The following is a 12,746-nucleotide window of genomic DNA, read 5'->3' as shown; positions in this document are numbered from 1 at the left end:
AATGTTTGCTATATATATTAATGATATGGATGAAGGAATTGAAAGCTATATGAGCTTCTTTGCAGATGATGCAAAATTACTGAAAAGAGTGAAAACTGAAGAAGATTGTGAATCACTACAGAGAGATCTAAATAAAGTACAAGAATGGAGTAGGAAGTGGGAGATGGAGTTCAATACAAAAAAGTGTAGTATAATGGAATTTGGAAAAAGCAAAAACAGAATAACAGGATCATATAATTTGGGAAAAGAAGGAATAAAAAAAGTAGAAAATGAGAAGGACCTGGGAGTCATTGTTATGAATAATATGTCACCTGAGAAACATATAAATAAGATTTTTGGAGAAACTTATAATTTAATAAGAACAATCAAAGTGGCATTTACATACCTGGATGAAGAAATGGTGAGGAAAATCCTAATCACCCTGATAAGACCAAGATTGGAATATGCAGCAACGATATGGTCATCAAGTACAAAAAAATGTATAAAAAAACTTGAAAGAATACAAAGAGCAATTACAAAACTGGCACCAACACTCTCAAAACTATCATATGAAGAGAGACTACAAAAACTTAAACTACAGACACTAGAGCAAAGAAGAGAGAGAGGAGATTTGATAGCTATTTACAGAATCATGAAAGGCATAGAAATTACTGATAGAGAGAATCTGATAAAATGGGATGACAGAAATACAAGAGGACACGGAAAGAAAATAAAAAAAGACAGCTATAGAAGAGATTTGAAAAAGAACAGCTTTCCTCACAGAGCAATAGACAGTTGGAACAAGTTAGATGAGAAAGTGGTGTGTGCAAAAACAATACATGAATTTAAAAATAGTTTAGATAAAATGAGATATGAAGACGGGACCCCACGAGCATAGCTCCCCTTCCCGTAAAATACAACTAGGTAAATACAACTAGGTAAATACACACACATATATATATATATATATATATATATATATATATATTTATTTGCTGGTACATTGTGACAAGTTGATGAAGGTGAAAAAAGAAGTCCCGGGTCTAGTTCCGTTTTTCTGAGTTTATTCCTGACCGGTTTCGCTCTATGCTGAAGAAGCGTAGAGCGAAACCGGTCAGGAATAAACTCAGAAACTCGGAACTAGACCCGTGACTTCTCTTTCCACCTTCATCATATATATATATATATACATATATATATATATATATATATATATATATATGTGTGTGTGTGTGTGTGTGTGTGTGTGTGTGTGTGTGTGTGTGTGTGTGTGTGTGTGTGTGTGTGTGTGTGTTTATGTAGGTATTATGTGTGTATATATATATGTATGTATATATATATATATGTATATATATATGTATATATATTTATATATATAATATGTATATGCATATATATATTTATATATATATATGTATATGTATATATATATATATATATATATATGTATGAAGTGGGTTGGCAGAGGAAACACTAGAGTCTTATTACGAATTTTATCCTTGACTAGTTTCGCTACAAATTTGTTCAAGTTTGTAGCGAAACTAGTCCAGGATAAAATTCGTAATAAAACTCCAGTCTCTCCTCTTCCCACCTAGTTCAACTTGTCAGAATGTCTTAACATATATATATATATATATATATATATATATATATATATATATATATATATATATATATATACATATATATTTATATTATATCAGCAAGGTAGCGTACTATCTTCATGGTTGTGGAGATCCTGTTAATGATTCCTATGGGAGAGGGTCGGAACCAGTTAACCTGTCCTCATCGATGCCTTGGATGTATGTGGGGAGTCGGTCATGGAAGTACATAGTCGGAGCATGTTTGTATATATATATATATATATATATATATATATATATATACATATATATATATGTATATATATACATAGATACACGTTTAGTGCGAGGGAAATTATGTTAGTGTGCACATTTCACATTTTTAAAGAAGAGATACAAACATAAGTATACATAACCCAGGGTGGTTGGTGAGACGTTAGTGAAGAGGGCTTGAATCGATTATTTAGTGGTGCCTCAAAGGAAGTAGGCGAGAGGGCAGTGGATGTCAGATCATTACCTAGTAGAAAGGGAATTAAATGTGGTGATGAAGTGGGGTAGGAGAAGAAAAAATGAGGGAGGCAAAGAGGTGCTGAAGGTGAACAAGTGAAATCAGGAGAAAGAAAATGAACTCCAGGCAAATATGATAGAAGTATGGGATGTAGTGAGGGGTAAAAGAGAAACAGGAGTAGAGGAAGAATGGGTGTGACTTAATAAAGAAATGCTAAGTGTGCAAAGATGGTATGTGGGACATGGTGAATGGGAGGGAACACATGGAGGGGCAGCAACTAGTAGGATGAATAGGTGAAGGCGCTCGTTAGAGAAAAGCGAACATGTGAGGAATATTTGCTCAGAAGAAATGGGGGAACCAATGAGAGGTATAAAAGGAAAAAGGTGGAAGCAAAGCACTAGGTGAGGGAGGTCAAGAAGAGGTCGGATGTGAGGTGGGAGTAGGTGTTGGATAAAGAATTTCTGAAAGAATAAGAAGAATATGATTTAGAAGGAAATGAAAAACCTGAATGAAGTTGGCGAGCCGGATAGACAGGAGAGGGTGAAGGGTGCAGACGAACAGTTGTTACTGGAAGTAAAAGCGATAAGGAGAAGATGGATAGAGTATTTTCAAGAGTTGTTGAATGTAGAGAAGAATATGTAGACTTTGCGGTAGTGGGAGATGCCAAGAAAGTGATTGTGATAAGAGAGGAGAATGATAATGCTACAGGAAAAGAGGAGATCCAAAGTTCATTGAAAGAGATGAAAAATGGTAAGACACCTAGGTTAGACGGTTGTAATGTGGAGTGCCTGATGAAAGAGGAGTAGTTATAGTGAAATGACTAATGAGATTTCTACTATACAAAATAAAATGAGGCAAATATGGATGTAGTACCTTTAGAGGGATCACTCTGTCAAGTGTGGCCGGTAAAGTTTATATTACGGTATTAATTGAAAATATTAGGAGGAGAACAGAGGGAGTAATCGGGGGAAGAGCAATGTAAGTTGTAGGAGAGGAAGAGGGTGTGTAAATAATTTATTTAATTGCTGTAATAACATATGCGAGAAGTTTTTGGGAAAGAGTTTTTTTATCTTTTATGGATTTGGAGACGGCATATGACAGGGTTGACAGAGAAACGTTATGTGGTGTGATGTGGGTTTATGGGATACGGGGAAGTCTATTGAAAGCGGTCACAAGTGTTTACGCGAGCAATGGAACTCATCAGGGTTGTTCAATATGGATGGGATGGTGAGGGAGGTAAAGTTGAGAGTGCTAACGATTCTGAAAGGAAGTGGGAGGTGAACCAGCTGTTGTTTTCAGATGATACTGCTTGTAGAATCGGAGGATATACTGAATTAGTTAGTGGTAATGTTTGGGAGAGTATTCAGAGGAGAAATCTGAGAGTCCTGCTATGGAGGTGCTGTGTCTTGCTACATCGCCTCTGACCATGCAGTGTGGCGGGGATCAGGGATGGCCCTTCATTCACGAGGTGCTAAGATAGGAGGAACAACAAATGGGTTTATTGGAAGGATGTGGGGTATGCTCGACCTCCCCTTATATAATGGCGGAAAGTTCTTTTGGTATATGTATATGTACACACACACACACACACACACACACACACACACACACACACACACATATATATATATATATATATATATATATATATATATATATATATATATATGTGTGTGTGTGTGTGTGTGTGTGTGTGTGTGTGTGTGTGTGTGTGTGTGTGTGCACTTCAGATGGAATGAGTGTACTTATGGGCCTCGGAATGTATGCTTCTTCATATTACATGTGTGTATGTATGTGTATTTGTGGATATATGTAGATGGGTTTGTGCCTGATGCACACACACACACACACACACACACACACACACACACATAAATGTGTGTATATATATATATATATCATATATATATATATATATATATATATATATATATATATATATATATATATATATATATATATATATGTATGTATGTATGTATATATATACACACTTTTGTAAATATAAACATTTTGTGTGCATCGAAACCAAAGGCTGATATGCTCGTTGGTCTGAGATCGAAGACGACGGCGACGACGACGAAGGCGACGACACGGCCGTTGAGCGAATCCCATATATTTCAAGATGACTGTCTCTGTTCCTTTCCTTTTCGTTTTGATATTTTGTTCACTAGCCGTGACGCCCTCTGGCGGGGTTATCCCATGTAAGGAGCAGAGTCACTCTCCTCCTCCTCCTCCTCCTCCTCCTTTGTCAGGATTTGCAGGAGGTTTAGGCGCTCCTCGAAGGCGCTCCCTCCTTCAGGAGGGTTGAGGACGACCCTGTTCTCAAAGGTGTAGCGGTAAGGGCTTTGAGGAGCCAAGATACGTGTTGACACGGCGGGCACTGCAGTAGTAGGGCTAAGCGGCAGTGGGCGGGGTTAGGTTATGGCTGAATGGCCTCCTAAGTACCCAGGAACCTTAAGGGATCTCGCCGAAGTTGAGGTTCGCCGTCGTTGCCCGGACTTCGCCTGCTCGTGGAGTAAGAACCTCTTTGCTACTGGCTTCCTCTCTTCCCTTCCTATGGCGTCACGCTTGTGACGTCATGATCGCTAGAGAACCTTTGACATCAGTGGTTGCTGACGTCGTGTGACGTCACGAATAGTCCACGGCTTGTGACTTCATGGTAAACCAGTAGGTGGTGACGTGACATCTGTATACTCTCTTTTGGTGTTTCAATATATGTGTATATTACTGATGACTCCGAAATGCCCTTCTGTTGTTTTTCTGTCTTTGCGACCGGATCTTCCTTCTGAAGCGGGAGGCGGTCCGCCCGGGGACGTCCTTCGTCGAGCCGGCCTGGCAATCCCCCGGCCATCCTCACTCTGCCGACAATTCGTTACAGCGGTTAACCGTTAAAAAATAACGGTTTTAACCGATATGCTTACAGAACCTCCCGAGATCAGCCCCTTCAGCTTCGACAGCGACATCGAGGCAGGCAGGGACGCCCAGCTCGTCTGCTACGTTGCCAAGGGGGACACGCCCCTCACCATCCGCTGGCTCTTCCACGGGCGTGAGGTGTCCCACAGCATGGGCGTGGCCACAATGAAAGTGGGTGGGCGGTCGAACATCCTCAGTATTACTTCGGCCACGCACGGACACTCCGGAGAATACACATGCGTCGCTTCCAACATGGTCGGAGAGACTCGGTACTCTGCGAGTCTTACGGTCCACGGTACGACCGCCTGTCGTGGGCGACAGCGCCCTTCGCCCCCTGAGGGTCTCTATAACCCCTCGCCCATCCAGCGCGTCGCCCCAACTTTCTCCTTTCCTTTTCTCCCCTCAGTTCCCCTCACGCTAATATTATTTGGTTGACACGATCATTTTTTTTTACAGCATGGCTGGTCATCGGAACACACACACACACACACACACACACACACACACACACACACACCACACACACACACACACACACACACACACCGTAGAGATGTTTATACATAGAAATATGTAGATTTCTCAGTTGCTTTTGCTCGTTTCCTAGGAGACACTCTCTCTCCCTCTCCTTCTTTCTCTTCTTCTCCCACCCTCTCCCCCGGTCTCCGAATCAATCCTCTCTCATTCACTCCCTTTCAAAGTTGACACTTTACGATCTCCCTCATCAACAGAACCTCCGAGGATTCGCCCGTTTGTCTTTGAGGACAATCTTCGTTCCGGACGTGACACCCAGGTCATGTGTTACGTGACGGATGGGGACACACCCCTGCATATCACGTGGTACTTCCGCGGGAGGAACGTGTCGTATTTCATGGGTATCGAGACCCTCAAAATGGGAGGACGGTCCTCCATTCTCAACATCATGTCCCTCACGCATGAACACTCGGGGGAGTACACTTGCTTGGCCTCCAACGTGGCCGGCGAGGATAGATTTTCGGCGGCCCTCACCGTTCACGGTAGCTGCGCCCAAACCTTTTGCTTCTCCTCCTCCTCCTCCCCCTTAGCCTCCTCATCCTCTCTTCCCCTCCCGTCCTCGCGTTTTACCCCCAGTCGGTGTCGTCAAACTTTCAAGACGACGTGACGTAATATCGTTTTACTTTGACACTAAGTTCGAGGCTTCTTCTGGAAACAACCTCTTCCTTTTGTAGTGTCATTCAGGCTTTCTTAAGAACATCTCACGCAAAGCTTGCCCTCCACCCTCACCTCTCTCTCTTTCTCGTCTCTCTTCCCCCTTCTCTCTCTCATTGTAAAACAATTTCGAAATCACAGAGCGTCCTTTCGATGAGTCACTCACCTTGAGACACAAAAGTACTTGGTTTGTTCGTTATCCAACATTTATCGCCCATTTACTTTTATTGTTCCTTCTCCTCGTCCCCGTCTCTTCATTCCTCCTCCTTTGTAATGATCCTACATCCCTTCCAACCCACAGCCCACGTCTTTGAACCCCACTTGGCCCAAAGTTTCGTGTGTCAATGGCCCGTCTAAACACTTTTAAATCCCGCGTGACGGTTAAAAACCGTTAAAACCGTTAAAATAATTAAGTACAGTTTAAGTTTTGGTTTGTTGTCCGTCTTGCTGCAGACCCGCCCGTCACAGTTCCTTTCGTCCTCGGAAAACTGAATGTGTACACTCGACCACAGCCACGTGCTTGGTGGCCAAGAAGGACCAACGGGGGTGTGGTCCCTGAGGGGGATCCCCGTACAGTCCTCAGGCGGAGTCCGCCCCTTATCGAGGTCGGCAGTCAGCGTCCTCTCCATCGACATCCTGAAGGCGCAGTATCACGGCACCCACGTCCGCACTGGCCTTCGTCGTCAGGCTGATCGTTGTAGGGTAGGACGGGCTCACCACCCGACGAAGTTGGTGGTGATGCAGGTGCCGATGGTAGCGTTTCTTCTTCAGGACGAGACCAACCCCTCCCCCCTTCGGACCTTTGATGTCTGTCGGTGGTCCCTTCGCGGTCGAAATGCTGGGGTCTCCCAGATGTGATGGCGAATTCTCCCAGGCTGCCGTCAGTAGTACTGTGACCGTCTCCCAACAGTTCATCGGTGTATGCGGTCTACTGAAGTTGCAATCCTTCGCGACAGACTTCGTATTATTTAGCTACTTTTGATGTATGTCTCCCTCGAACCCACGTGACGTCCTTTTACAGAACCTCCCCAGATCCTCCCACTCCTCCTGGGGTCCTCGTCCTTTTACGAGGACGACCTCGTTCAGGCCAGTTGCGTCCTCCGGAAGGGCGATCGGCCGATCACGATAGAGTGGTTCTTCAATGGCGCTCCTCTTCTTGAGTCGGAGGGCACGACTTTTCTGACTGCGGCAGGAGGCAAGACCAGCATCCTGACCGTAGAGCCCGTCCGCGCCCACCACCAGGGCAACTACACCTGTCGCGCCTCCAACGTTGCCGGTCAAGCTTCGGTCACCGTCGGCCTAACCGTCAATGGTCGGTAATCCTCCCTTGAAACCAGTCTCAGTATATGCCCCCCCCCCCCATTTTTCCCCACCCCCAATATTTGAGCTCCCCGCCGGTTTCTTCCTTTTGCTACTGTGTTTGCGGCTTGGATTTGAGCGCTGGAGGCGGTTTCGTTCGGCTGTGGTTTCTTCTGTGCGGCAAGACCTGTGGCGGTGCTTGGTTTCTCTTCGGGCTAGGAACTTTGACGAAGGTGTCTTGTTTTGTGTGTGCCGGCCTTCGCTTTTCTTCCAGGTCTCCTCCTACTCCTCCTCCTCTTCTTCTTCCCCAGAACCCTCCGGTTTCTCCTTGTTCCTTAAGAGTATGGCGGAACTGAAGAGCGACAGACATTTCAGTAATTTTGCGACTGAAAGCGGTACATGATTTGACATGGGTAGCAAAGCGTCGTGACATAGGAAACGACATGACGTCATCAATAGATCTTAGGCTTTTTTTTTTTGGGGGGGGGGAAGGAAAGGGGTCACTATATGATGACTTGAATAATTCACCGCCACACGGATATGGTTACAAAATAACCGTGAGGCGGTCTCGACGGTAGATCCTGCACGCGGTTTGGAACATGATTGTGATGTGTCGAGGAATCTTTACCCTCCTCCGTGTGCGCACGCATGCATGGGATGGTGGTGGTTATCAGAAAGAAAACTAAGCATTTCGTGAGATCTTCCCCTTAATCCACAGATTCCCCTCTCCTCATTCCCATGGACTTCGGCCAGAACGATTTCAATGAAGGAGACTTCGCCCAGGCCAACTGCGTTCTCCAGAAGGGCCACCGCCCCGTCGTTCTCTCTTGGTTCCTGAACGGGAAGCCCCTTCTCCCGTTACCGGACAGTGGGGTTCAGATAGACGAGATCGGGCGTTCGAGCATCCTTACTCTTGAGTCCGTTCGGTCCCATAACCAGGGGACCTACACATGCACGGCCACCAATGCCGCCGGGTCAACAGAAGTCACGGCCAAACTTGTCGTCCATGGTATTCCCCTTTTCCCCGAAGTCTTGGTTCCCCTCAAACCACCCAGAGCACCATGACCTCACCCTGGGTCACACCGAACCGTATACAACTGCTGACAAAACGCTTGTATGACTGTCGCATTTTTTTGAATGGGGTCCCTTCTCTTTCCTGCTCCCTCTCACTTCCTCCCATCCCCTCTCGTTTCCGTTTCCGAGAATTTCACCTTTCCCTCGTTTCAAGCACCGTTCTGGAGTGGCGGAAAAGGAGAAAAGACCAGCTCGATTATACTGATGTTCGCTTGCAGAGTTACTTCGACTCATACTCATCGACTTCGAAGGATTGAAGGTCCAAGAAGACGACTTCGCGCATGCGTACTGCGTCCTGCAGAAAGGCGACGTCCCCGTCACCTTCACGTTGCACTTCAACGACCAAGTTCTCTCTCCTTCGAGTGACAACAGAATAGCCATTTCAAACGTCGACGACAAAATGAGCACTTTGCAAATTGTCGACATTCGTGTGAAACACGCTGGCTGCTACTCGTGTGTGGCGTCGAACCGTGCAGGATCCACGGACGTCAGACCCACTCTCGTCTCCCGTGACCTCATGAAGGGCTGGACCTGAGTGTAGCACCAATTGCCCTGGGTGGAGGTGTTAGGTTGGTCGTGAGGTGTGTGTGTGTGTGTGTGTGTGTGTGTGTGTGTGTGTGTGTGTGTGTGTGTGCGTGCGCGCGAGTGTGTGTGTATGTGTATGGGTGTCTGTCCGTCTATCGTCTGGGCTGGTCATGATTCTCATGTCATTTGTCAAGCGCTACATTCTCACCTGTCGCCAGACGAATGATTGTTATACCACAGTTTATCTTTTCTTAATCTCACGCTCTGTATTTTCTCCTTATACCCATGAATTATATAGATATACACATATAATCTTGAAGACCCACGACTCTGAGAACGGGTATGAAGACTGGCCCTCAGAGAGTCACCTAGTTCAACCCTTCCCGCTAGAGTTTGTCATCCACTACTAGACGACGACGCCGGACCCACTCTTCCATCCGCAGCCATCGAGGCCATCAAGTAGAGGAAGAAGAAAATGAAAGTTCTTCGTTTCTTGTAGAAAGATCCCGCATATCGACCCTGTGTTCCTCTTTGCAGCCCCTCCCTCCATCGTCCCCTTCGAGTTCCCCAAAAGCGCCGAAGAGGACGGCTCCTTCGCGCAGCTCGTGTGTGTGGCTGCTACGGGGGACGAGCCCCTCGATTTTACGTGGTCTTATAACGGGCTCGGCGAGCTTCCCCTCGGAGTGCAGATGGATGTCTTTGGGGGGCGAACGTCTATGCTGACGATCGGCAGCGTCTCGTGGGTCCATAGTGGCGACTACACTTGTACTGTATCGAACAGTGCCGGGAACGCGTCCCACGTAGCGGAACTTCATGTACAGGGTAGGGGGAAGCTTTCGCCCTCACCTGATCTTCGTGCTGCAACTGGGACGGTGCACCTCTTCCCTCTCTCTCTCTCTCTCTCTTTCCCTCTCTCCTTTTTTATTTCTTTCCCTCGGCCTGATAACGTTTATCTTTCTTACTTTTAGGGGTTTTAGCTATTAGCCAGACTAGAGGCTTGCATATTTCTACTTGGACAGCCTGGGGGCTAAATGCCTTTTCATTATGGTGTAGCTAACTCGACCTCTACAGGACAGTACTGTGATGCTTCTTCTGCCCGAGGGTTTGGGCTTTTCCTGTTCTTTCTGCTCTCCTTCTCCTCCTGTTCTTACCCCGAGCTAACCTACCCTGCCTTTGTAATCACCTCTTTCTCCTCTAATGTTATTTGTTTTACATTGGCAATAGGAACAGTTTCTCAATGTTGACAAAGCAGAAGCGTAACATGTAATGGTTTTTTGCGTGTCTTATCCTAATCGTGTTGTAACCACTAACCGCACCTTTGGGATGACAACTTCGGAGGATTCTTGGGATAACAATCTCGAAGTGAGTCGTCTCAGTGAAGGAGAGTGACGAATGTCCTCTCCCTTCGTACTCTGAGGGAACAGGGAGGAACAAACGAATTGACATGTGCTTGAACGAGTTGTGAACGTGTCCTGTATCTCTTGATATTGTAAGGAACAGGGAGAAATGAATAAGTCACAACCCTTCTAAGGAACAGGGAGAAAAAAAAAAAAGTCACAATACCCGCCAAGACCTTCGCCTTTCCCTTCCCTCACAACCCATTCTTGTTTGTTTATTTAGCTACCCTGTCGGTTTTCTTACTTTTACTTTGAAATTTTCTTAAGTTGATTTGATTTAATTTCTTTTTATTTGCATGTGGTTGCATGAAGTAATATGTGGAATTTAATGTTAGATTTTTTGCATGGTGTGTTGTGCTTGAAGCTTTTGCACCTGTGTAATACTCCAGCATCATGCACAAACATGAAATGAACAACGGACTGCCCACTGAAACAATGTATCATACCATTATCTCACATGCCATGATTCACCAGCAGTCTGCTAAAAACCTAAATGCATGTACACATAAAAAGAATTGTGTGATTATGAGAAACATTTGCTTGTGTTATTTGTTGCCACAAGACCTTTGCCCAACCATACATGTAAACGGATGCCGGAGTACGATCACAGTATTTGCTTGCCTAAAAACCTTGGCCTGCCTGGTAGCCAGAAGTCAGGCCCCCCCTTTTACCCAAAAATGCAACCCCCCCCCTAATTACCCTACCCCTCCCAGGTCCTAAAACCCAGCATCCACCTACCTAGCCCTCCTTTTGCAATGAGAACCCGTCTTCTCGCCGTACGGGGTATCGACTGGATTTTTTCTTATGCAGTTGATATTTTAGGGACTTTAGTGACATCCCTACGGACCAGAGTCACTCAGGATTCTTTTGTGATAGGAGACTAATCTCCACACAAATAAAAGGATGCTGATCACTTTGAACTTCTCCTATCCCTCCGTTCTATTGCCTACTATAAATTTCTCCTTTACCACTTCTCTGAGCCCACCTTTTCGGTGCGATAGTATCCCCAAGGATAAAAGCACTGGCTGTTGCTGACAGAACACTCCCCCCTTCCTTTCCTGGCTGCGGAGGGGCGCAGGCCAAGGTGGCTGTCCCTTCCTTTGGTTTCCTTTAGCTTTGGCATCGCCCTTGCCTGGACTAAGAATTTTTGTCCATAGTATAGTTGTTCAGTATATTGTCAGTGTCGTTGATATACATGCTGAAATAAGTGAAATATATTTTGAAATATATGAAATATGTAATTTGCATAGGCCTCTTTTTAGAGTGTAGGAACTTTCATAATTTCTCTTCATTTATTGTGCATATATGTATGCATAGATGTGTATACAGTATATATATATATATATATATATATATATATATATATTGTGGATCATCTGAACCTGAAATATGTCATTAAAGTAGATAAAAAGAGACCATTGCAAATTGAAAATAAAACATTGTGACTTCCTATATAATGATGAAATCTCCCACACCAGTCCCACCACGCTGGATCATTGAGCCCGAGGACAAAGCCTTTGCTCTTGGTAGTGATGCACAACTCGAATGCAAGGCTGACAGTTTCCCAGAACCCTCTTTGTCATGGAAGAAAGCAGCAGGTAAGTCATTTTTTTTTTTTTTTTTTTTTTGTACACTCATTGATTCATGTAAGCATTATGGAAGAAGGATATTGGATGACAGCTCATGTACTTGTGGAAGAAAGATACACTCTGCTTCTGCAGGTGTCCTGTCTCTGTGGCATTTGTGTGACTTGGTAACAGAAGATTGCTTTGGGAAGATAGAGGGTTTCAAGATCATGAATATGTTGAATTGCCGAGTGCCAAAATTTGATGGTTATTTCAAAATGACAGTGAATTATCAACATGTTTTCTCGAATCACTGGGAGAACTGCCTTGATTAAAAAAAAAAAAAGTCATATTATACCCAAGACTTTTTTTTCCTGGTGTATCTTGAAATTATGTCAGCAATGATCCCAAATTATCTAACTTAATTTTGGTATTTGGCCGAAAGTACTGAATCATTCTGAAATCCAAAACATCAAATGCCAAATTACTGAGGGTACAGTGTGCATGAATTATCTGGTTATTCTTAGTACATATAGCTCAAAGTGTACTCATTTGTGATACAATATTATACTTAGATGCTGCCCCTCTGATGCCAAATTGCCAAGATACAAGACACATCTCACATAGATGTGAAGGAGATTGTATACCTTTTGGATTCAAGAATTCTTGTGTAGACCTGTACATGAAAAGGTTAACCTTTGATTTAACAGGC

General features: G+C 44.5%; 1 protein-coding gene across 8 annotated transcripts in view; it reads left to right on the top strand.

Annotated features, from left to right (window-relative positions):
• LOC143039346 (cell adhesion molecule Dscam1-like) overlaps positions 1-12,746 on the top strand; it is a 283,763-nt gene that overhangs the window by 111,293 nt on the left and 159,724 nt on the right. For 2 of the 8 annotated variants that reach the window (XM_076209263.1, XM_076209878.1), the window contains exons 14-15: positions 7,196-7,486; positions 11,948-12,067. In XM_076209263.1, the coding sequence (XP_076065378.1) occupies positions 7,196-7,486; positions 11,948-12,067 (411 nt within the window). Of the gene's footprint in view, positions 1-4,996; positions 5,282-5,717; positions 6,003-7,195; positions 7,487-8,191; positions 8,483-9,609; positions 9,895-11,947; positions 12,068-12,746 lie in introns of all 8 variants that reach the window. The other 6 variants (XM_076209705.1, XM_076209445.1, XM_076209353.1 and 3 more) reach the window with 5 other exon arrangements.

The sequence above is a fragment of the Oratosquilla oratoria genome, chromosome 1 (genome assembly GCF_046742065.1).
Source record: "Oratosquilla oratoria isolate Oo_2021 chromosome 1, ASM4674206v1, whole genome shotgun sequence".
Taxonomy (NCBI): Eukaryota; Metazoa; Arthropoda; class Malacostraca; order Stomatopoda; family Squillidae; genus Oratosquilla; species Oratosquilla oratoria.
Note: the sequence above shows the minus strand (reverse complement) of the source record. Positions and strands in the feature narration are given on the sequence as shown.